Raw genomic sequence first — 24,388 nt, 5'->3', positions numbered from 1 at the left:
AGCAGTGCCAGCATTGTTTCTGCAGTGATCAGTGTGATGAGGCTGATTGATAAGAGGCTGAGGCATATGGAGGCATGAGCCAGTGGAACGAGCCTCATTCCCAGATCAGTAAAAGCAAATTCTCTGTATGAGCTGTCATTATTTAAGCCTATATAGGGGCACTTTTTGTGTGTGTCCCTCATTGTCATCACAGCTGGCACGGTTTTGTGCGGTCAGAGCAGGCAGGAGAAGGGCAAACTCCCTGCCTGTGGGAACAGGCTGTATATCAAAGTCAAAAGTGGATATTTTTCTGGTTTTACATGGTCGTGTTTTTTTTTTCCTCTCTGATGACCTCAAATCTGTTCATGACAAAATGAGACTGAGCCGTTTGTTTTGGTTCTGTGTCCCGTTTACACTGGCACACAGCTTTCAGATGTGATGGCAGCCACACAGCCCCATTCCCAGCAGCCTGAGCTGTTTTCTTGCTGATGGAAGCAGCCCCAGCCCTTCAGGTCCCCTCCTTCCTCAGGAGCTAGCAGTGAACGCTTCAAGTTTCTCACTGCCAATTCCTTTCTCCTTTTCAGCAGTACTTTGTCTCTCTTCTGCCTCGAGCTGTGCTCCTATTCCTAGAGTCAGGCTATCAGTGCCATAAGTTCGCCTTCATGGCCAGATGTGGCCCCTGGGCTCCCAGCAGGATGCTTTGTGGCTGTCTCTCCACTTTTCATTCCTCCCTTACAGAATCATACCCCAGCTGGAGAACCTGCCTTCCCCAGTGTCCCCCAGCAGCCTGCCGGGCTCGGAGATTTCGGAAGCCACGAGGACGTACCTGCAGGGCATGAGCCGCTACGACCTGGATGAGCTGGATGCCTGCTGGTTGGAGCTGGTGAACATGGAGCTCAAGGAGATGGGTGAGTCCTGCAGGGCTGCCTGCTGAGCAGGCATTAGGTCTTTTAAAGGAATCACAGAATCGCAGGGGTTGGAAGGGACCTCTAGAGATCATTGAGTCCAACCCCCCTGCCAAAGCAGGTTCCCTACACCAGGTAATCGTCAGCACATTTTGGTTGAGTGCATGCAGCTAGACTGGGAATTTGACCACTGGCACTTTGCTCTGTATGGTCTGTTGGCACGGGCTTTGGGTGTGTAGTCCTGCCCGGGAGTGGAGGGATTTTCCAGTCCTTGTTTGATAAGGGCTGCTGTGGTGTGGTTGCTGCCACACGGGTAAGAATAACAAAACAATAAAACATTCACTTTTTGAGTGCATTGAAGGCTGCAGTGTGCCTGCCCGTTGCTCCCAATTCCAACAGTCTTCAAGGGAGGGACGAAGCACATTATCAAGTGGTTGAGCAGACCTGATGCATTGCTGAGGAGGACAGACCTGGTGTTGTGGAGCTTGTGTCACTGGCAGATGGCAATCAGTGCTGTCCTCATTAACTGGGCCGCTGTTAGCAGCCTCAGCTCCGCATGCCTCACTTTGGTTCACTGCAGCTCAGGCTGTGCCCTCAGGCTGCACAGAGCAATTGATGCTCCAGGATAGAGCCAGGTGCTCCTGTACCACTCCACTGTCCCTGTGGAGTGTCTGTGGGTCTCCCCATCACCGAGGCTGGGTGGCAGTCAGGATGTCTCTGGGCTCCAGGACAGGGCTCTGTCTCTACTTCCACTTCCCCTTGCACACACTCCTTAAGCCTGAGGAAGGCAGCAGGCAGGGAACTGCCTTGTTCAGCTCGGTTGGGTTAAACTTGGCTCCCTTTATTTCTTCAAAGTATTTGGTTACAAACACAATGCCTGAAATGGTTTTCAGATGTGGAGCTCCCTGGCTGATGGATCACTTGAAGGCTGAGCCAGGACAGGGATGCTCAGCAGAGCCAGATGTGCATTGGATGCATCCTTCCCATGTATGCAGCGTGGGTACCAACCCAGCTCTGCACCCAGCTCTGTGCAGGCTGCCTGCTGGGCTGGCACCACGCACGCAGCAGGACACACAGCACCCAGACAGATGCACCTGGATGTGATGTAAGGATGCAGCCAGTGAGTTGCCAGTGATGCTCTCTGCAGTTCTGAGCTGGCTGCGTTTTGTTCCTGCAGCTCTATCATTTATCAGGCAGTAAGCTTTCACAAGAGCAGTCCTGTGGGGGTATCTGTACAGAGCAGGGACCGCAGTAACTAGGGGGCCCTCTGTAATAACAACTATGGATGGTAATAATGAGCCCTGGGGATTGCAGCAGTGGTAATGTGAAGAGACTCACTGCCCATCAACTGATTCTTCAGTCCATTCCTGTTGCTAAAAGAACTCTGTAATTACTGTGTGAGCCTGAAATATGCTGGCAGCTTGGGAAAACAGTGTTTGCAGTGTGAAATCTGCTGCAAATGTGGCTGCAGCCCAAAGCTGTGTACAATCTCACCCCATCCCCAGCTCTCCCACTCGCACATCAGGACTGGCTCCAGTGCATTTCTTGTTGGTGCCCCAAGCATGTGGGGCACAGGTCTGTGGTCCTGCATGGCTCAGCCTCTGCTTCCTACAGGGCTGGGGGTGTGGGGTGCTCATCTTGGTGAGATGTGGAGCTTTTGTGGCCTTTGCCAGCTCACCCATAGGGCTGCAGTGTGTAGGGTGGTCTGGGGGTAAGCAGTGCTTTCTCCTGGAAGCCCTCGACATTAATGACATGCTGAGATTTCCAAACCAGCTTTGCTAATCTCTGAGATCATTGACGTGACTTAACTGGAGAGTTGCAGCCTCTCCCCCAATTCAGAGAAGTCAGAAGTTATCTCCCAGCCTGAAGAGATATGCAGAAGTTGAAATTCCTCCTGGGTGTTTAGCTGAGCTGCTGTCATTGGGCAGTTCATGGGCACAATGTGTCATCCACGAAGTATTTAATGACAAAGAAGGAGCGTGATCTCTGACTGGCTCCTGAGCAGCAGTGGGGAGGAGAGCTGGAAAACACCTATTAGCTCATCCCTGCACTGATCACCGAGCTCATAGCACATGCCTTTTCCAGTCCTTTTTAGGTCACCTCTGAGATGGAATTTTATCTCTGGGATCAGATAAACCCCCAGATAGCTGCAGCTATCTGCCACTGCTGCTCCGCTCTGAATTGGGTGGGCAGTGGTTTGAAGGACTCCTAAACCACCCCCACCAGTAAGGTGATTCAGTAGCTGGGGCTGTGCTCAGTGGAAATGCACTGTTTAAAGGACTTCTGTGGGTGCAAGAGGTAAAATCGATATTTAAGCAAGCCTGAATGTTTTATTTGTTACTGCTGCAATAGGAGACAGCAGAAGAAGGGGGTCTTGAGGTTGTGTGTATGAAACCCTGAACCAATTTATGCATATGCCACTGCTGGCAGTGCAGGGCTGTCCTTCCAGGGTGAAACCATGCCCTTATCCTTTGTTGTTTTTTTTTTTCATTAAGGTTTTATGCAGTATGTTGCGATCTCTGTTAAATACAAAGCTATGGTAAGAGTGGGGCCAGAGAGACTTCAAAGACCTGGGCTGAAAGATCCCTTTGCAGTGATCAGCACTTCATAAAAACATGTGGAAAATCCTAAAGAAATTGCTAAAAACGTTGCCGGAATCGATTTTGCTGAAAGCAGAATAGAAGTTTCTAAGTATTCCCTTGACTTAATCCATATGGTGTATGCTGCTCACATGTGCCCACCACAGTTTCTATCTTGGGAGCTGGAGGTGTTCCTGTTATTTTATGGCAGGAACACGCAAAGGTCACATTTATTGCTTTTGAAGCTCCAGGGGGAATTCATCGCTGCATACTTGAGATATGTCTGTGTACTAATTAGATCATACCTCCCTCCGTGGAGGTGAGCTTGGTCAAGTAGATGTGCAATAAACCCGGGTCAGCAGAGGAGCTGCAGGGAACACACGCTCTCTTGAGCAGAGACTGCCACTGAAAGTACTGCAGAGAGCAGGGCTGCCCTGCCCGGGGCTGCCCTGTCCTTTTGGGATGTGGGACCCATTTTCCCCGAAGCATTGTGTTGGATCTGCAGGGCTGGGCTGCAGGTGGGACATCTCCAGCAGCATCCCAGCGCAGCCGTGCCCATCACTGTGCACAGCCACCCCACGATCTGTCATTGGAAGATGTTTCGGTGTTTTTAAGATTTGGGACACTATTCCCTGCCGTGGAGGAACCCAGTGTCACACTGGTGCATCCAGACAGGATACTGGGATGGAAGTGCTGCAGTAGGACTGCCATGATGGGACCACTGTGATGGAACTACTGCAGTGGGACCAATGTGTTGGGACTGCTCTTATGGGACCGCTGTGATGGGGCCTCTGGAGCATCAAGGGGCTGCCTGTCCCCAGGGGGCCAAGCTCATCTCACAGGAGGATGTGCACAGCTCTGTCCCTTTTGTAGTGGGATCCATTTCCTTTACTCAACAGCCCAGCTTTCCCCTTTCAAGTGTCTCCCCACATCCCACAAGCAGGAGGAGCAGCTGATGTACAGAGGCTTCGCTGAGCCCTCCACCACTCACATTGCCTTCACGTTCCTCAGCCCAGTTTCTATGTCAAGCCTTGTTTTGCTATTTCCATACATTCCTTGCAGTAATTGCAGCAGTTCCCAGCAATCCTCGGCGTGTGCTGCTGGCTGGAGTGAAGAGGCTTTAATCAGAGTGCTCCAGGACAGCTCTGTCAGTGCGCAGCATTACCGGAGAGAGACAGCAGATTATGAAGTGGCTTCTAAAACATTTTGTCATCGTCTTAAATTTGAGCAATAATTGATGTCGGTGGGTGGCATAAAGGGTGATAATTGGTTCCTGTAAATCTTTTAAGTGCATTAGCAGGCTGTGTTGGTAACAGAATATCTGGAAGTTTCACTGCCTGCGTTGAGCTCACGCCGGCTGCGCGTTGCCGTGTGTGTGCTTCGGTGCTTTTGGGTCTGTTGGTAAATAAGCTCAGTACAAGATGAATGGGAACCCCATGCATCTTCCAGATGCAGCGTGGGCTGAGGCTGTTGGGCTGCAGATGTGTGGGGCAGGCAGGCAGAGCAGGGCTGCAGATGGTTTGCATTGGGGTCTGCATCCCCGCCTGCCCTCGTGTGGGATCCCTGGGACACAGCCCTGGGGTGGGGGGAGCAGGGGCTGCATCCTTTCTGCCCCCAGTGTTTCAAAGACACCATCACACAAGTGGTTGTTGGGTTGGTTTTTTTTGTTTATTTTGTTTTTTTTTTCTTGAAGAAGGAACAGTAGTTTTGTTTATGCATTTCTTTTTTTACTGAAAAAGAGACTGTGAGGTTTATGGCTTGTGGGTCGACTAATGGCCCAGCCTGCAGCCCTGATGAGCCTTTGTTCGTGAGCTGTTTCATCTCCAGGTACACTACACAGGCTAAAAGGATTTATTGTTTCGGCAAATTGATTTCAGCAGAGTGCAGTTTAGTCAGAAATAGGTCTCTGTTTTGTGAGAGGTGGCACTCCAGCTATTTTTCCTCCCTGCACAGTGAATAGGCTCAAACCAGGATAAGGAGTAGCTGAGAATTCATGTAGCAGAATATTGCTCCTTCATGCCACATAAATTGTGGTGTTGCAGAAATAATGATAGTGCGCAGAGGAAGTGTTGGGATGCTCAGGGTGGCTGCCCACGAGAACCCAGCTCTGGGGCAAGGATGGGGGAGGCTTCGCCCCAGTGGGGATCCTGTTCTGGATGAAGTGGTGCCAGTGCTCCTTGTGGGTGTGGGAGCTCCTCCTGGGGATGATATTGAGTCCCTGGAACTGTGGGAGCCAGGAGGGAGCATCGCTTTCTAGGGAAAAGGATAGGAAAGCCTCATGGCTGAGTATGCAGGATAATGAGCAAATTCCCATTTCTGTGCCTCGTGCCCTATAGAGCCTAAGAGCCACATGTCCATATGAAGTACCTTCCAGGAGCTTCATCTCCTGCTGTTAACCTGGCTGCTGCCTGTGCTGGGGGTGTCCTGTCCCCCTGCTGTGGGAGCCACTCATGGCTGGGAGCGAGGGGAGCTGGGAAGACCCTCAGGTTTGGTGAGGGTTCAGAGCCACATCCAGAAATGATCATCGTTTCTACAAAACATGCCAGAGCATGTTGATGAGCTTGAGGATTCTGCAGGTACAGAGCTGTGGTGTTGTGAGCTGGGGCTTACTGCTTGCACTTGTTCACCTGGAGTCACCCGCTGCATATCCGAGTGGATCCACACCAGGGGCTGGAGCAGGTCACAGCGGTACTGCACGCTGCACAGGGACTGTTTTGGTGGAGAGTTTTTTGGTTTTGCTTTCTGTCTGGCCGTGATCGATACAGATAGCGTTTTCTCAGCCAAAAAAATGACAATTTTATGAATGGAGTTTAGTCGCAGTAGCTTCAGATGATGCAGAAGCAGATAAATGGAGCGCAAATGGAAGAAGAACTTCACCCTCAGGCCCCATTGTTTAGTGTTTCATAAGCGATTAATCGCTTCATCCCCATCAAGTGCAATTGTCAATTCAATAAGCTCCGAGGTATTCTGAATGGTGCTTGGCAAACGAATTCCTAATGTAATTACATCTAAACGGAGTGCGAGAGCGCGTGTGCGCGGGAGGGAGGGAGGGAGGGAGGGAGAGATCTGTGTTTTTTGGTGTGACAGTGCAACGAATACGTTGCTGTAAGGCGATGAGAAAACCCCTTCTGCTGTGGGTGATGATTTCACGTGGTGCTGGGATGCAGCCCCTTCCGCTCAGTGTGGGACGGGAGCTGACAGGGGGATGGTGGATGCCGACCTCCTGCTCTTGTTTTCTGCTGGAGCCTGAAATGTGGGGAGGAATGGGATTTGAAGTAGTACATTTGGTATATTTGCGTGTAGTACAGGCTGCCTTGAGAGCGGTGGGTGCCCCATCCCTGGAGGTGCCCAAGGCCATGGATGGGGCCCTGGGCTGGTGGAGGGCAGCCAGCCCACAGCACGGTCCCTAGGTTGTCTTTTAGGTCTCCCTTCCAACCCAAACCATCCTATGATTCTATGGCAACGACGACCTGTGTTTGTTCCTACAGCAAGGGCATCGGGGTGGTGTGTTCATAAGGGCCACTGTTGAGGGAAAAAGCGTGTGGGGCTGGGGCTCCGTAGGCCCCACAGAGCTCATTGCTGGGGCTCGTGGCTCCCAGAACAGGCCTGACTGGCTGTGTGCTGAGCACGGCCGCCGAGCTCTTGGCAGGGAGCGATAGGGAACAGCGCTGGCTGCGGCGATGGGATCTCCGCCTCAACGCAGACGTGTGCAGTGCCAGGCTGGGTGTTTGCAGAGACATGTCAAGCCAGGGGAAACCGTGCCAAGGCGAAACATTGGGGAAGATCTTGAAAAGGCAGACAATGGTGCGTTTGCTTCCTGGTCTTGCCTGCGGGTCTCCTTTGCCCCTTGACTCAGATTTTTTGGCAGATTGGTGGGGGAAAGGAGCAGCTCAGCAGCCTCATCCCGCTGCAGAGCTTGTCCCAGCACACAGACTGCACCGTGCAGCCCAGCAGAAGCCCAGCATAATGAATATTTCCTTGAACTCTCAATAAATAACCACACAGCACTACTTCCTCACTACTTTTCTCCCCTGTTTATAAAGGAGATATCGTCTCCTGTTGCCCTGCAGCCAGAAGAAGGTCCACATCTCCAGCAGTAAAGGTGCTGGTATGGTGGGATAGCAGGCAGCACAGCAGGTCACAGCCCCCACCCCAGGTCTGACCCTGTGTCCCTGGATCCAGCCAGTTAAAAACACTTGTTTGTCCCCAGTTCCAACCTCTGGCTTCCGTTTTACAGTTCCATTTAATTGGCCTTAAAAGGGACAATTTTCACAGTCTTAGCAATTAAAGCATTGACTTTGTGTTGCCAAAGCTTGTCTGAGCCCTCACTGCAGAAAGCATCTTTGCAGAACTTGTCTCCTTGAACGTTTAAGCTGTCAGACCTAATTATCCGCATTGGTTCAGCTGAATGGATTTCTCTCCTCTCAGCCAGCAGCAATATTTTGTTACTGTCTATGAAACATAAACTATATCCTGAGTTAGAAGCAGCAGTTTTCTGAGTTTTGGTTTGAGCTGAAGTCTCTCAAGCGCTCCCCCCCTTGCATAACGCTGCGGGCGGTCACAGGGTGCCATGTCCCCATCTCTGCCTTGTGCCCTGCAGAAAAGCCCGAACTGGATGAGATCACCCTGGAGAGAGTGCTGGAGGAGCTGGAGACGATGTGCTATGAGAACATGAACATTGCCATTGAAACAGAGGAGGGCCTGGGCATCGAGTACGATGAGGACGTGGTGTGCGACGTGTGCCGCTCGCCAGAGGGGGAGGATGGCAACGAGATGGTGTTCTGTGACAAGTGCAACGTCTGCGTGCACCAGGTGAGCAGCAGCCCGAGAGCCACTTCCCCAAGCTTGTTGTGCTCCTGCTCCTTTTTCCTTCCACCCTGTGACCTTTCATTCATCCTCTTCCGTTAATGTGCTCGTTGTTTCTTGTCCTTGCCAAGCTGTGGGATGCTTAGCACCTAGGGACAAGCAGCATGGGTGCTGGCTTCCCTTCAGTCTGCACATTGTGTCGGGGCTATTAGGATCTTCCAGCTCCACCAGCTTTGTCACACATCACGGGGCTTCTGTCCCAGCTTCCCTACTTTATGAGTGTATGATTTCATTTTATTTCACTGCCTGGAGGAAAACGTTTTCAGAGTTGAGTGTAAAGGCTTCAGGCCCTTGCTAGAGGGAAGAAGAAAGAGCAGTGGTATCTGTGGGCTCCTGTGCATATGTGCTGGGAGCAGGGAAGTGCTCGGCCACGTGCTGCTGCTGCTGAGCATCCATCCCTGCTGCAGGGGATCCAGGGACACTTTGCTGGGTGGGCACCAATGGGAAGTGCAGGAGTGGGGCCCTTGGGTGTCAGCATCAGTCCCAGGGCCTGGGGAGTCCAAAGCAGAACCCCTTTTCAGTCTCCATTCTGAGAAGGGTGTTTTGCTGGCTTTTTTTTTTCTCCATTTTCTCATCTTTTGGGCAGCTTTTCCATCAGCATTTCCCGGAGGTGGGAGAATGCTGGAGATATGTATAGTTGAGAGAGGTGGGTGTTTTGAATGGTTTCCATCCGTGAATCAGATTCCACAAAATATCAGGATGATTCGGGGATGGTTTGGTGTTAGTTTTTTCTCTTTTTTGGTGTTTCTTTTTTAGTCAACCCAAGTAGAAATTTCTGGCCATGGAGGCTGACGTGTACCCATTGTGCAGCAGTGTGGGTGCCAGGCTCTGTCAGGATGGACAGACGGACTTGGCAGCAGCCTCAGTGCTGAGAGCAGCCTGATGTTGCAGGAGATGCTGGGGGTTGGATTTAAAAGCTGTTGAAAGAAATTGGAGGTGTTATCTTATTTTTGGGGTACATACTCGTGTCTGAAACCCAGCACCCACCTGGAAGCTTCTGGGGATCCCATTTTTTGACCCTATTCACATAGCAACCAAGACCAGAGCTTCCAAGCAGAGGAAGAGCTGTGCTCAGATTTGCATGCTGGCATTGTGTATTTGGTTTTGTCTAATACCAGATGAGGTGTTTTATAAAAATCTCATACAGAAATGATTTATCTGTCCAATTTGGAGGTGCTGTGAAGCACAATTAAGTCTCCGTGTACCATGTAGACCTGCAGCAATCATACTACTTCCTTGGATACTTTATTTTCCCAATAGTATGTTCATAAAGTGGCTTTTTCTCCAAGGAAATTACTACTCTCAGAGTGCGTTTATGGTTTGGGGCAACCTAAAACTGTGCTACAAAATCTCTTCCTGGCCATGAGGGCCGAGCATCCCCTCTTCCCATGCTCATGTACCACGTTCATGTGATTACCTGTTATTAATCCTCTCTCCTAACATAATGGCACAGGCACAAGCTTCTCCACTGCTTCTCTGCACTTCTCAGAAACCCTCAGTGCTGTGAGACTTCGTGCATCCTCCTGTCAGTGGCCAAGGCAGTTGTCTGCCACTCTTTAAAAGAACACGTTTTAAGTGCAAGTTATGGAGGCGTGCTGGTTGCAGACTGCCCAGTTTTAGTGGTAGCTCTTTAATACAATCATAAGTTACTGCCGAAGCGGAAAGTATTTTATCATTATTATATGATACAGCTTATCAGTTGGCTCTTCCCCAAGTACGGAAGAGAAATATTTATTGAGCCCTTTGGCTTGTCTGTGCCGTGCGTTATCACAGCAGGTCTGCTGGCTCTGCAGGCAGCCAGGGTCTGCAGAGTCCTTTTGTTCTCTTCTGCTTCCCACTGTCTTGGCCACAGATATGTCTTCGTGTCCTTTGGGTTTATCACTCCTCCCGATTGTGGCTCCTCCCTTCTGATTTATATTCATTACTGTCAGTTTCCCCTTTTTGCTTGTATGCAGTTATTTTCGCTTCCCCTTTGGTGTGTGCTGGGTGTTTAACCATTGTGGCCATCTTACCCAATCGTGAGGTTGTGGCTTCACAGCCCTCATCTACCCTCGAGGTTTTCTCTGCACAGCACTCACTGCCCCATTCCTCGTGGGATGGGTCAGCTCAAGGTGTGTTTGTGTTCCCCCCCGTGCTGGTTTTACCTTCTCACTGCCCACCCTGTGCACACAGAGAGCTGCTGATGCAAACCCCACATCTCTGGGTCGCCAGACCGGGTCGCACGCAGGCTGGCAGGACTGTGAGTCACTGTGATTTTGGTGTGGTTCAGAAGTGCCCACATAATGAGTGGGCAGATGTCAGAATTGGAGCTGCCTTCCATGTTTTTGCTCTCGTTTGCAGGATATAAAGCACATTGTACACTCAGCTTTTAGTTAAAACCCAGGACATACTGATATGAGTATCCAGTGAGAACCAGGAATGTGGCAAGGAAGGTAGAACTCAAACTAGCTGCTTTAGTTGCGGAGCAGCTTTGTGTCTGCTGTTCTTTACGAGGACGCCCAGATGCTGTGGTGATAAGCCAGCATGCCATGCTGCAGGAGGATGCTCACTGTGGGGCAGCCAGGTTAACAAACCTTCCTCTCATCTCACAGGCATGCTATGGCATCCTGAAGGTCCCCATCGGCAGCTGGCTGTGCCGGACCTGTGCCCTTGGTGTCCAGCCCAAGTGTTTGCTGTGCCCGAAGAGAGGGGGAGCACTGAAACCCACTCGGAGCGGAACGAAATGGGTCCACGTTAGCTGTGCCTTATGGATACCTGAAGTAAGTAGGATGCTTTCCAGCCTTTTCTTGAAATATGGCATGGACACGATTTCCAGGTGTAGTGGAAATGCGAAGTCATGGCTTGAAGCAGTGATGGAGCACCTGGTGGGAAGGCAGGACCAAACCAGGGGAGCCCAGGTGCAAACAATGCACCTGAGTGACCCGAAGGGCTGGAGCCAGGATCCACCCTTTCCTAGACCCCATTTAAGGGTTGGCAGTGGCAGCAAGGGAATCTCTCTGGAGATCCTTGCCTGCCTGAGGCCTTCCAAAGGTTAGCAGGTTTTCTTCCTTCGTTTCTGCTTCCATGGCTGCTGTGTTTGGGCTTGTCCTTATTTGCTGCAGCCTTGGACTTTGCCATCCTGCTATTGTTGCTGTACTTTCCATCATGTTATAGCATTGCACCAGGGCTGAGCTCAGGTGTCTATCAACAGCAGTTCTAGTTGGGCTAATCAAGCCCTGCTGAGGTTGGAGCCACGGTGCCCATTGGGCACCAAGCTGAGTGTTTAATCAGTAGCCAAGCAGCTCCTCATTAAAGAGGACACTGGGGGTGTGTAAGCTGCTGCCCTGCTTGTAGGAAGCCCCCCCCCACTCCCTGAGGAGGGGGTGATGTTGGAACAGTTTGTCATCCTCTCTAGAAGAGAGCTAGAGAGGCAAGGGCATACCAGCGTTTGGAATAATAAAGATGAAACACAAGCTCAGACTGGCAGGCAGATGGATGTAAAAGGAAGGCCAGAGCATCGTCTGTGTTTGTTTCTGGGGTTTGTGTTGTTTTTATTTGTTTATTACCCAAGTTATGAGTGACCTGAAAAATAAGAAATGAAATATCCATCCTTCGTTCTGGCTGCCTCAGTTATCCCCTGTGAGAGATTTGGGATAGTAACAGGTATTGATGGTGTCTTCTGTTTTGTGACCAGGTTAGCATTGGATGTCCTGAAAAAATGGAACCCATTACAAAGATCTCACATATCCCAGCAAGCAGATGGGCTTTGTCCTGCAGCCTCTGCAAGGAGTGCACTGGGACCTGCATTCAGGTATGTGAATCAGCAGTCAGGAGATTCAGACCCCGTGGTTGTGCCAGTAGCAGCCACCAGAGATTCTCAAGCTGTTGGTGAGGAAGATCCAGCCTGGGTTCATTCCTGGTCTGAATCCCTGGAGCACACCTGACAGGGAGCATGAGCACCAACCAGGCATCATCAGCTGTTGTTGTTTGTAATCTTTTAATGTACAGAGTGCTAGGAATCTAGATTAACTTTCTTCTGCATATCGTGGTGATGTTGCTGTGGTGACACTAATTACCAGGACTGCAGATGACCTTGGTTGGAGATCAGGAGCCCCCAGCGGAAGGGCTTGGTGTGGCTGCCAGGAAGTGCAGTTCTCATGGGATTTAAAGCCTGAGCATTTCACAAGCTGTGGGGTTGGATGTGAAGTCTTTCTCGAGGGGGACAGCAGGAAGCCTCAGGATCAGGCAGTGCCCCCCCTCCCAGCCTGCTGGCTTGCAAAATAGAATATTTACTGTGTATTACATTCCCAGATGTTCTCCTGTTTTGCTGCACCTAAGCAGAGCACCGTAGACGTCCGATTTCCTGCTCTTCCCGCAGCAGCAGCGGTGTGCTGACGAGGTGGCGAGGCCTTCAACTAAAAACAGCAGCTCAGGACTCTCGCAAAAGTGGGACAGAGCTTCAGGGCTGTGCTCTCAGTGCTGGAGCTTTGCTGGGTCGGTTGCATCAGGCTTCACCCTGGCAGTCCCTGGGGATGGGCTGGGATCTGCAGCTGTACGGTGCCGGTGCTCGTGCTTTCCTTGGCAGAGCAGACGTGGAAGCAGTCTTGGCATGCAGCAGGGGCATGGAATAGCCATTAAGCTTTGAAAAATAGGGAGAAAGGTTTGGATGTGTCCCAATCCCAGCTAATCAGCTCCTGTACAGCACTGGGAGCTGCATCGCGGAGGTGGATGCGTATGGCAGTGAGTACTGGAGAGCAGAGCAGCTGGCTGATGGCAGGAGGGTGATGGAGCAGGGCTGCAGGCTCCGCTGCGTTGGTGTGACTGCCTCAGGTTTAATGTTTTAAAGGGAGCTATTTGAAAGCAATCCCCTTAGCTTGAAATGAAACCTCACAATGCTTCTTTAAATCTCTAGTGTTGACTCACTTCTTTTTTTTTTTTGATGGTTCTGGGTGGATCTGCTTATTCACCCTGCCAGATGGAGATACTGTGTCATAGCAGCAACTGCTTTCAAAGAACGGAAGGGCAGGGAGAGGAGGCAAACAGGCTTGGCAGCATCAAAGAAAATTCAGCTCCTCCGGGGCTTCATCCTCTCAGCGCCGGCATTGCGTGTTAGTGATGCAGTCCCTGGGACTGAATGGATTTGCATTAAATGTCACCTGAAATGGAACAGGAGCTTTACTGCCCGATGAGTCTTCATGAGGGTGTCACCAGGATGTCTGCTGATGCCACCTGGATGCTCTCAGGGTGATTTTGCTTCAGGGAAAAAGAGGAGAAAGAAGCAAAGCAGTGCCTTCGTTCAAGGATTTATGGAGTAAATCAGCAAGCTCACTCATAGATAAATAAACACGTTCTGTATGCATCGGAGGTAGAGAGCTCTGTTTTGAGAGCTGATGTTTATGGAGCATATTTTTGATTAGTGCCTGTTTATACAGGTGTAATCTAACTACCTTTGTCAGCGTTTTAGGTTTATGACACAGCTCTGAAAGGAGAGGGTTGTTTGCTGTGAAAGCACTCAGTTTTCACTCCTGGCAGCAGGAGCTGATGCTCCAGGTGCCCACAGGCTGCAGAAGGTCCTCTCTGCTTCCAGGGCAGGCTTATCCCAGTGGCTGGAGCAAGAGGCAGTATCCCTGGAAGGGAGCTGGAGAGCAGGAGCATGTTGTCTCCAGCCCACAGAGAGAACCACAGCTTCAGAAACCTCCACTGCTGTCAGAGACCAATGTGAGGCATTTCCAAGGCTTTGAGTTGAGGTATTTCTTCCCATCCAGCTTTGACCGCCAAGAGGGAAGCACACCTTCTGCCCTCTGCAGCTCTCCCTGCCTCTGATGTTGCTGATTGCACGTTGTTATTTCTCTTTTTTTTCTGGTAGAGAGCTGTAAGCATGCTGTAGTCAATCCAGTGCTCCCTTGTGCTGGACAGAAGCGATACAGCCCTGAAAACACTTTTCCCATCCTCTCTTAAGGGAAGTCATGAGTTTATGGTGGTTCTTGTGGTCAGACATCAGGAGACGCCAAGGAGTACTTGGTATCCAGCAGGAATTTTCTTGTTTGCATTGCTGAACTGCAAAAGAGAGTGCCACGAGCCAGGATCTGTGCAGCCCACGTCTCAACACGCTCATGGACGAGGAACCCAATACCTTCCTCTCTGGGAACAGCAACTGTCTCTTCTAGAGGAACTTACCACAGCCTTTCAGGACAGCCCGAAGTGCTGCATCTCTGTTAGCTGGTTGCAGTCTTCTGCAAAGGGCATCGTCTTTTGTTGACATCATGCAAAAGCTTCAGACTTGGGAGCGGGGGAAGAGCAGTGTGGGTGCTCACCAACATCCTGAGCCCCAGTGTGAGGAGGGGCCCTATCATCATCTAAGGACACCGCAGGGCTGAAGTTGTCTGTTTTGTCTGAGCAGAGCCACCAGGAGCCAATCCGTCTGTGGTCACTAAAAATCACATGGTAGTTCTTGTGAGGGTGCAGAAGTGTTGTGTCTGATGGCTTGGCTGGGGTCCAGCACTGGTAATTGCTTTTTCCTTCCTAAATTTCTCTTGCAGTTCACTTGGAGTAGCCACTTCCTTCCACTGCTGCCCCCAAACTGCAGCGCAGCACCGTTGGAAACTGTTAGACGTCTGCTGGGTTTCATGGTTAGCAGTGTTTGAATTTCATGAGCAAATGAAGTCATCCCTCAGCTTCTGCCCACCAAGATTGGTTTGTGGACTAAATAACAGCCCACATCCATCTCTGGTGCTGTTTTCATCATCTCAGAATTGTGTTTGGGAGTGGATTTGCAGACGTTCTGAAATCCTGGAGCTAGAGGCACCGTGGGACAAGGAGCAGGGTTGGATGCAGAGTGGGTCAGGGAGTGCCTGCTCTGTATGCCCAGGCTGTTCCATGTGGCAGTCCATCCCAGCACCACTCTGTGCTCACCATAACTGGGATGGATCGGTGTGTGCTTTACTGTTGGCTCAGGCAAGGTCACTGAGAGCTGCTGCTGACCAGGTATTTCCTTTGTTGCCCTGTTGTTTGAGCAGCCTCATTGATTTCTGTTTGCGTTCTGGGCACAGTTTTTGACAACTGCTGCTTGCCATCTGCTGGATGAGGAATCCGGGATGGATATCATTCACGTTGCTTTATTCCTGAGGTGTGATAGCCCCTGGTGCTGTCCCTGTGAGCCCATCGTGCTGACAGGGCCATCACACTGCTTTGGGCTGTCCCCAGCCCAGCTCCCCCCACCACAGGTAGCTGTGTCCCTGTCTCTGTAGGTATTTATGTGCCTTGCAACATGAAAGGATCTTCCCAGTGATTTAGTCTGAAGCACCCCCAGCTGTTACACCAAAATAGACACAATGGAGTATGGGAGTATGTCGGTGGTTATATATCTCTGTGCAGTAAGATTACCATCTTGGCTAGAAGACAAGAAAACTCAATCAAGGGAACTTACAGCTGGCAAAGGCCTCCAACCTTAATGTGCCATTAAGGAGAGGAAGAGGGACTCCATCAAATGACACTGCGTCTCCTCCTTGTAGTAAATCTCTCTCCGTGACTGCAGGAGCCAGTGGGTGCACTTTAAAAGCCTGCACATGATATATTGACTCCTCCAAAAGCTGGCAGCCTCCTTCACAAGCAATTCTGGGCTGAAATTAGGAACAAGAGGATGTATTTGAATGGAGTGAGCGGAGGTGGGAGTTGAGCTGCTTGCCTTCATATCAGCATCTGGGGATGTGATCATGGGTGGACGAGGCAGCTATGGTGGAAGCCAAGTCCCAGCCCTGGTGGCAGCTAGGTGCCACTGCCAGCTTCACCAGCAGCATGTCACTGCTGGGAGAGCTGGTGCCTGGCATCTGCCCCTGGGGCATACTAATGCTCCACAATCCAACTTCTGGTCCTCAGATACTACCAGCATTTCTTTTTTATTCCCCAGTGGAGCCCTGCAGCATCCTGCTGCTTTGTCTTCCATGCACCGGGAGGTTTGTGGCCAAGCCTGCTGCCCTGCAAAAGCAGCCCCTCTGTGATGCTGAAATGCTGTGCCTACAGTAATAGCTCTCTTAAAATACCTCATTATTGCAGTTTAACTGCTCATTAGCAGCTGGAGGAGACTGATTTCTTACGGGTTATGGCTGAAGCAATTACCTGACATTCTGAGCTGTTAAAAAAATGGTTAATGAACAGAGGAGGGCGCTGAGGTGGGTGTGGGGGCTGTGCTGGCTGTGGGTTGCTTTTTGTCTGTAGGGAACCAGGTTTGGGGTTCTTCTGTACTGCTGTTCGTGAGATTCAAGAAAGTGAAGTGTAAGGTAGGTTAGGGAAGTTGTTACAAACTTCATCTGGTGCACACTTGAGAAGTCTCATCACTGAGCCAGCTCTGAAAGCTCATTTCATGAACATACGGAGCATGTTTGCTGTATAGATGGTGAATTTCACTTTTTGTTTCTATTTTTTTTTTAATGGAGCTAATTAGAGTCTCTGTGATTTCCAGAAGAAAAAGGCACTGTGATCTGGGAGCATTGGCTGCTTCTGACATACCCCGTTCACTCCGAGACCTTAACATCTGTAGGTGTCACTGACAAAGGCATATTCTATTTAGACGTGGAGTATAGGGAACAGGGTGAAATGAAGATAAGTCAGCTGGCAGTCTTTGGGCATCCTGTTGGCCATGTGATGCTGGAAGAACCGTCTGAATCTCACGTTGGCAGGAGGTGAAGGACAGCAGAGCTTGTCACAGAGAACAAGGGCAGGTTAGGTGGGAAGGTGCGTGGTGAGCCCTGGGTTCCTCCTGCTTGGGATTTTGGCCTCCACCCTCATTGGTGTGTAGGATTTGGGCAGTGCAGCCCAGGCAGTGAGTGTCACGGAGCATCCGTCGCTGTGGGTTGGGTGCTGCCACCCTGAGGGTGTCACTCCTCTTGGGAAGCAGTGTCTTGTGGTCCCGTTGTGCCCTCACCATCAGCCCTGTCCTTCTCCCTGCAGTGCTCCATGCCCGCCTGTGTCACCGCATTCCACGTCACCTGCGCCTTTGACCACAACCTCGACATGCGGACTATTTTAGCAGACAATGATGAAGTGAAGTTTAAGTCCTTCTGCCTGGAGCACAGCACTGGTGCCACCAAACTGCCCGAGGAGGCGCGGACAGAGCCTGACCAAGCCCAGCTGGACCTGGAGAAGGTGACGCTGCGAAAGCAAAAGCTCCAGCAGCTGGAGGAGGATTTCTATGAACTCGTGAAGCCTTCAGAGGTGGCGGAGAACCTCGATTTAAGTGAGTCGCTGGTGGATTTTGTCTATCAGTACTGGAAGCTGAAGAGGAAAGCAAACTCCAACAAACCACTGCTGACACCAAAAACGGATGAAGTGGACAACTTGGCTCAGCAGGAGCAGGATGTTCTCTACCGACGCTTGAAGCTTTTCACACACCTCAGGCAGGACCTGGAGAGGGTGAGTATGGCTTTCCCTGTCATGGCAAGCCTGGGAGCTCTGCCACAGCTGCTTCAATGGGTGTGGGTGCCTGTAGACTGACCTGATCCCTGCTGCCCAGGTTTGTCTATCTTACCAATGGCTCCCCTTCATCTGATGTGGTATTCAGAAGGTGAGGGGCACACACTCATCTTGCTTATTTTTCCCCCTTTCAAAATGGGATGGGCCAGCAGTCACACAGACCGGGCTAGTCTGCAGTGTGCCAGAGCTGCCAAAATGCTTCTCTTGGTGAGCTAAGTTTGTGTCAGTCTCAGCTGTGAGCTCAAAAGCAGAGAACAGCCTGTGGGGTCTGAGCTGTCCCAGTGCCTCTGCAGGGCTGCAGCTGGGAGCTCCTGAAGGTATAGAAAACCCCTGAAAGAGGGCATGAGAAAATGTGGGTGCTTGGGGTGCTGGTGTGCATCCCTGTACAGACTGCTGCGCTGAGCTGTCCTGTGTGGCTCTCACCTGTCCAGGGTGGGCTTGGGGTGATGGCAGTCCCCAGCAACAATCCAGGCAATATTTAGAAATGAGCCAAGAGTTGAGGTTTAGCTCTGCAAATGTGCCAGTCCCATTTCCTGGGAATCCTGATGTGGTCCTCCCCACTTTTTTTTTTTCTTTTCTTCTTGGCCCTTTTTGCTTTAAAGCCTTTACCAAGAGCTGGCTGCTTAAATTAGCTGTAACAAAAAGCTATACGGTTCCCAGGCTTTCCTCCCAGCATCTCATCTTGGCTGGGGGAAGCAGTGCGGGTGGTGTTTAACTGTCTGAGTGTGTGTAAATACCAGCAGTCTCAAAGCAAGAGTGCAAGTGATGTTTTCTTCCAGGAGTATAAAATTGCAGAGAGGAGATACTGCCAAACACTTTGATATACTGCTTGCCAGAGGCAGTTGTTTTCCTCATAAAGAAATCTTAGTTTGATGTTTTCTTCCATACAGAACAGAAAAGAGAACGTAGTAAAATATACAGCATATAGCTTGCTTCTTCATATTTACAGCTAGGAGATGGGAGGGTAGTGGGGGAGGAAAAACCTTTTCTCTCCTGTACACCTGAGTGCTCTCAGACTGTCCCCAGGTGGCAGCGAGGCCCCGTGCTGCTCACTGCACCCATGTGTGAGCTCACAGCTCTCCTAACCCCACTGAAACCAGCTGTGTCCTGGGGAAGCACTGCATGGCTGCAGCTGTGGTGGCAGAGCTGTGCTGCCCCCATCCGTGCTGCACACAGTGGCACCAAGCTGTGGCATTGTGCTGGCACCACAGCTGTCTGCAGCTGCATGCCCGTGAGAAGCAGCTGTGATTTTACTGCTTTGCATGAGAGCTGCAGGCACTGGGGGACACATCCTGCCCCCGATGGATGCTCTGCTGGTAGGAGTTTGCCTTGGGGAGGGGCTGCAGCTGGAGAAGGGAGCGGGAAGTGCATTTTTGCTAGGGAAGAGCTCATTTCTTGTGCTTGGTGGTCTGCACTTGGAGCTTCTCTCTCAGTTGGTAAAATGTTGTGAGCTGTAGTGCAAACTGAAGCGAGACGGCAGGTACATGTGGGGCAAACAGGAATCAGTGTGTGGAGGGGAAGGTGTGGGTTAGGGCAGCCACACCTGCACGTGGTCCCTGGCACTGTCTGGTGTCAGCTGCGTGTTCTGCTGTATTTGTGCACCATCAGCATCTGCTGCGGGGCAGTGGGCAGTCCTGCATGGCTCGTGCAGGCTGTGCTGCTCCCCCACACTTCTGGGCCTGGCTCTGCCCACTGACTGGTGAATGATTTCTGGTAAGGTACGTGGGGTTCTCTTGGCTCTATTCTCTTTATGCATTGACATTTATCACCAGCACAGATTGAAGGATGCACTGCACGTTAATCCTGACTGCTCAGGGCTGTGCCCTGGCCCTGTTTCCCTGCCTGAGAGCTGTGTTAGTCAGGCTGACTTGATGCCCTTGAAAGCATGGGTGCAGAAGTGTGAATCCTGCTTGTGAGTTCAGCCTGTGAAGGAGAGGTTACAGACTAACTTGGTGTTGGTGTTCCTGGGATGGGGGGGGGGGCACCAGGCACAGAGCTGTCCCTGGACGGCAGAGCAGTGATGCAACTCAGTTTCTGCCCTGCTAAACTGGATGCTGTTTCTTGTGTTTCTGTAGGTTAGAAATCTCTGTTACATGGTGACGAGACGGGAGAAAATGAAACACACCATTTGTAAACTCCAGGAGCAGATCTTCCACCTGCAGATGATACTCATTGAGAAGGATCTTTACCCAGGTCAGTACTGCTTGCAGGAGCTGTTCTTGCAGCCACTGTTGGTGCCATCCTCTGAACCTCAGGCCCCCAGCAGAGGAAGGCAGAGCTGCCCCTGCCCTGCAGGGTGCTTCCAGCAGTTCCTATGTTCTCTCATCAAACACTTACAGCTTTGTTCCAAAGCATGCAGTAACACCTTACCCTGGGTGACAGTGGTGCCAGCAGTCCTTGCTGTCACACAAAGCTCCCCATTCTCACTCAGATGGGGATGCTCTTAGGTGCTGGTGTTAAAACAGAATCCCAGGGCTCACATGCAGGTGCTGCTGCAGGAGCACTTGGTTCCGTTCCTCATTTTGAAAGCAAGTCCTGAGCACGGGGCTTCTCCATAGCATCTGTCTGGCTCAATGCAGCAGCTCTGGGATCTGTTGGGTTCTCTCTGGTTGTGTCAGAAGTTAAGCTGTGGGTGGGATGGCTTTTACCTCCTTCAGCTCTGTAGTTCTTCCTGCTCCGTGTGCTGGTTAGTGGGAATGACACATGTACGAAGCCTTTGGCACCTCTTCATTAAGGAACTGAAATAAAGTTGCTCTCCTTTTGTCTTTTTTTCCTTTTTAATGAGCAGTGCCCGGACCCACAGCCCTGCATCCCTCCTCCTTTTTTCAGTGGCAGCTCAGGACCGAGCTCTGTGGCTGCAGAACAGTTTTTCCAGGAGCAGCATCTGGAGCTTTGGCAAACGCATCCAACGCTTGTTGTGTTTGTGGCTTTGGAGTTGCATTTGAAGCCATCACATGTTTGGGGTTTCTTCAGGAACTGTCTGGGCTGAGCTTTCCTTTACAAAAGTTTCCTTTGAGTGAAGTTTTGGAGGCCGAGTTGTGTGCGTGTTGAGACGTGTGGGGCTTGGATCCTGTGCAGGTTGCTCTGTGTGGCCGCAGCTGGGCAGCACAGGGCCTGGGGTGTGCACTGAGGACACGGGCTGATGGCAGGGACAGGTCGCTGCTGCCCTGCCTGACAGGCTTCACCAAAAGGACGGCTTCAGGAGCACGGCCTGCTGGCACGTTGGCTGTTTGGGGAAGCTGGCTGAACCCAGTTTTTCATTTGCAGCTCAGTCCTTTTCCAGAAAGGTTTTTGGCAGGGTGGGAACTCACCTTCTAGCAGAGGACTGAGAGAGGTGAGAGCTCCCAGCAGCGATAGGTGAGCACTGGGGGAGCTGGGGCACCTGTGGTTATAGTGTTTGTTGTGCCTGGAGGCGGTTGATCAGAGACAGGACTGTAGTTATGGGGTGATTCCTGTGGCACATCACCATGCAGGCTTTGTAATTGCGTTTTGATGCAGGTGTTATTTTCACATGGCCTCAAACGCGTTGCATGTGCCCATTAACTTTTTGCTCTGAACTGGCTGAGCCAAGCTGCTGTTCACCTTCTGGGTGGCCTCCCTTCTGCTCTTTCCATGGGTCAAAGAGCATTTTGGTGTTTATTTCCAGTTGATGGCACAGCTCCCTGCTGTGGGGTAGCATGTCTCACCCCTTGGGCCATCCTTCTTCCAAACCCTGCACACTGCTGCTATCCCCATGGCCCTCATCCCACCTCTGCCACCTACATCCATACAGTGCTCTCAGCACCCACGTGTTTTGCTGGGTTTCCTCACTTCCAGCTGACTTAGAGCTAAAGGTGGAAAGTGATTCAGTGGCTGAGAGAATTGGAGTCAGTGTGGAATGGTCCCTGCAGCAATCCCTCTGCCCTGCTCTTGCCCACATTGCTCTGCACACCTGCAGTTTCATCTGAGAAAGAAAGAAATCTGCATTATTTTGTCTGGACAAGGCTGCTTTTTAACTGCTTTCATTGTAGCTATAACTAAAACCTGCTGGGGATATCCCAGAGGTGGTTTTAGCTCAGGCTGGTTTTGGAATGACTCCCATATAAAGCTCCATTCTTGAGGGTTTTATTTTTCTCGCTGATAAATGATAATTTCAGCAGGAGTTTTTTAATAAAATCAGTGAAAACTGCCCATGCAAGGTGAACTCACCTCCCTCTCCCTTAGTTTTATTGCGTGAAGCAGAAAGTAAATGCTGTGTGGCTTTGAAACATGCCTGCTATTTTGACAGGTTCCTCTTCAAAAGGTAATTTTCACTTTTCTCTTCAGATCCATTGTGCTGTCCAGACAAAGTTATGTTTTTATTTTGCAAGCAAACTGAAAAATGTATCTGTTTCTCCTGCTATTCGGCAGGAATGCAACAACTATCCATTTTGCTTTGGCTTTTCTTTCTTGTGGTGAGCCCTGTGCTTGTGTGGGGTTCTGGATGGGCGGCCCTGGGACTGTAAATCCCCTGTGCATGCAGGTGCTGTGCAGATGCCCTCCTCTGCTCACCCCGTGTGCTTCCAGCCCAGCTGGAAGGAGAGGGGCTGCTGTCTGGGCTGCTCCCATCCCACACAACAAACTGATGCACTTGCATCGGGAGCAGCATCCAGCTCTTAACATCATTGCTCCAATAGCTGCACAGCTCATGCAGGTCTGAGCTGCTGGACGGGCTGACGACCTGCATGGCTCACCTCCATCAGCTGCCCGAATGCTGGTGGAAGAGCAGTGTCCTTCCTCCTTCAAAAATCAATGTGGATGTTTTAGCACGGACTTCTCAGGGCCTGGGAGAGTAACTGAAAACCTTTGGAGTATTGCGCTTGGCAATACAAGTTGTACTTTTATGGGGTATGTATTTGTCCTGTTTACCCAAGAGGAATAAATCCAGTAGAAATTCGAAACCATTTAGGAAACATTGATTTTTTAGCTGAATGCTTGCATAGCTTGCAATTACATTCCTGGCTTTCCATAGGCGATGCTGCTCATCTTTCCTCCTCTGTTTAGCTGTGTTCAATACACCAGTTTTATAGCTTTGTTTTTTTTCCACCACTGCCTGGTATGAGTGTAAGCAGTTACCATGGCTGAAAGGTAAAATCACACCAAGGTCTGCTGTAAAATGCTGCTGGTGCCACGCGCTTTGCAGCTCAGGCCCTCCTGAAGCTGTGTCCACAGCCAGCCTGGAGTGTGCATAGGCACTTTCCATGATGTGCCAGCAGGTTTGGAGGGTCCCTGATGTCCTAGAGGGCTTCAGAACAGAGTTTGAGTGTGTTGCTGCTCTTCTGGAGGGTTCCTGAATGGAGCTTGGGGTTATTTCTCGTTCTCGTCGTTTACAGCAGGGCTTGGGCCTGGGCCTGGTCTTCATGAAGTTTCCTGAGCAGAGTTTGGGGTTGTTTCTCATCTCCTGGAAGGTTTCAGTGCGGAGTTTTTTGGGTATCCCCTCTGCTTCTCCCTGCAGCCCCCAGACCTCATTCCAGGAGGGTGTTTTGGTGGCTGCACAATTTCTCACGAGTCTGCTGCCTTTGGTGGCACTGCTCCTGTGGCTGTGCCCAGCTCATACCCACAGCCCAAACCTCTCCTACATAGCCTACAAGAGTCACGTTTCCTTAACCTATAGAGACGTGAGCCTACTGTTGGCCAAGAAGTGGCACAGCCTTCATCCCTGCACGGTGTGCCTGGGGGAGCTGGCTTGTCCTGGTGCCTCGTCTCACACAGAGTTTTCCTTTTTCTCTAAAAAATGCCAGAGCAAACTGGGAAGAAGACAAAGGGTAAGAAAAGTGACCCGAGAAGGAAAGGAAGAGATGGTAGAAAAAATAGCCCTGAGAAGAAAGAAAAAAGGAAAACAGTCAACGAAACTGTATTGGGACAACTGGGTAAGTCTGATTTTATGGGCACAGAGCTTCTCGTGGGCTGGCAGCTCTCCAGAAGCTCCTGTTTTTTGGGAGCAGCGTTGAGGAGCGTGGTGCAGCCGCCAGCCCATCCCATGTGGGATCAGCCCCAGCACCCCACAGCCACGGTGCTGCAGCAGAGACCTCACCCTGCTGGGTCCAGGGTGTAAAACAGCCTCGGGGTTGCACAATGTGCAAGAAAAGCTGCAATTGCACTTGGTGATAAAATCAGACTTACCCACTTCAAAGCAGGGCGGATCCCATACATCTTCTGCTCTGTTTTGCTTGCATGCACCTCCAGCACCATCAGTGCCATTCCAGCAGATGCTTCTCTTGCCACCTGCTGCAACCCCACCAGCAGAGCAGGGGGAGTTTTTTGGGGCAAACTGTGTTGTATTGAGTGGAAGCTACAGGGATGTGGAAGGAAGCTGCCATTCAGTCAGTCTGGAAAGCCAGGCAGCAGAGAAGAGGAGCAAAGGTCTTGCAAAGCTTCCCCAGGGCCTTGCAGTGTGCTCTTTTACAAGGATCTCGAGGCATCACTTGAGGCTGCTGTGATGTGGAACACAACTTTGGGGTGCCCTGAGCTCATCATCCCTGTGCTGCCTGCCCTGCAGCACCATCAGGGCTGTCCTGCAGAAGGACCACAGGGACACACTGGGATTTCCTCAGGGTGACAGCCCCCAGCCTGGGCTCATTGCAGCTCCATGCC

The 24,388-nt window shown here is 51.0% G+C and overlaps 2 protein-coding genes across 4 annotated transcripts in view; both read left to right on the top strand.

Moving 5' to 3' along the window:
* Nucleotides 1-24,388, top strand: part of DDX46 (DEAD-box helicase 46) — a 120,499-nt gene that overhangs the window by 23,410 nt on the left and 72,701 nt on the right. The window lies entirely within an intron of this gene.
* Nucleotides 1-24,388, top strand: part of JADE2 (jade family PHD finger 2) — a 51,898-nt gene that overhangs the window by 25,635 nt on the left and 1,875 nt on the right. For 2 of the 3 annotated variants that reach the window (XM_065734863.1, XM_065734864.1), the window contains exons 5-11: nt 718-887; nt 8,064-8,275; nt 10,921-11,088; nt 12,003-12,119; nt 17,255-17,716; nt 19,852-19,969; nt 23,536-23,664. In XM_065734863.1, the coding sequence (XP_065590935.1) occupies nt 718-887; nt 8,064-8,275; nt 10,921-11,088; nt 12,003-12,119; nt 17,255-17,716; nt 19,852-19,969; nt 23,536-23,664 (1,376 nt within the window). The remainder of the gene's footprint in view (nt 1-717; nt 888-8,063; nt 8,276-10,920; nt 11,089-12,002; nt 12,120-17,254; nt 17,717-19,851; nt 19,970-23,535; nt 23,665-24,388) is intronic. The other variant, XM_065734865.1, reaches the window with a different exon arrangement.

The sequence above is a fragment of the Cyrtonyx montezumae genome, unplaced genomic scaffold, assembly GCF_038088225.1.
Source record: "Cyrtonyx montezumae isolate F1298 unplaced genomic scaffold, pur_monq_1.0 scaffold_18, whole genome shotgun sequence".
Classification (NCBI taxonomy): domain Eukaryota; kingdom Metazoa; phylum Chordata; class Aves; order Galliformes; family Odontophoridae; genus Cyrtonyx; species Cyrtonyx montezumae.
Note: the sequence above shows the minus strand (reverse complement) of the source record. Positions and strands in the feature narration are given on the sequence as shown.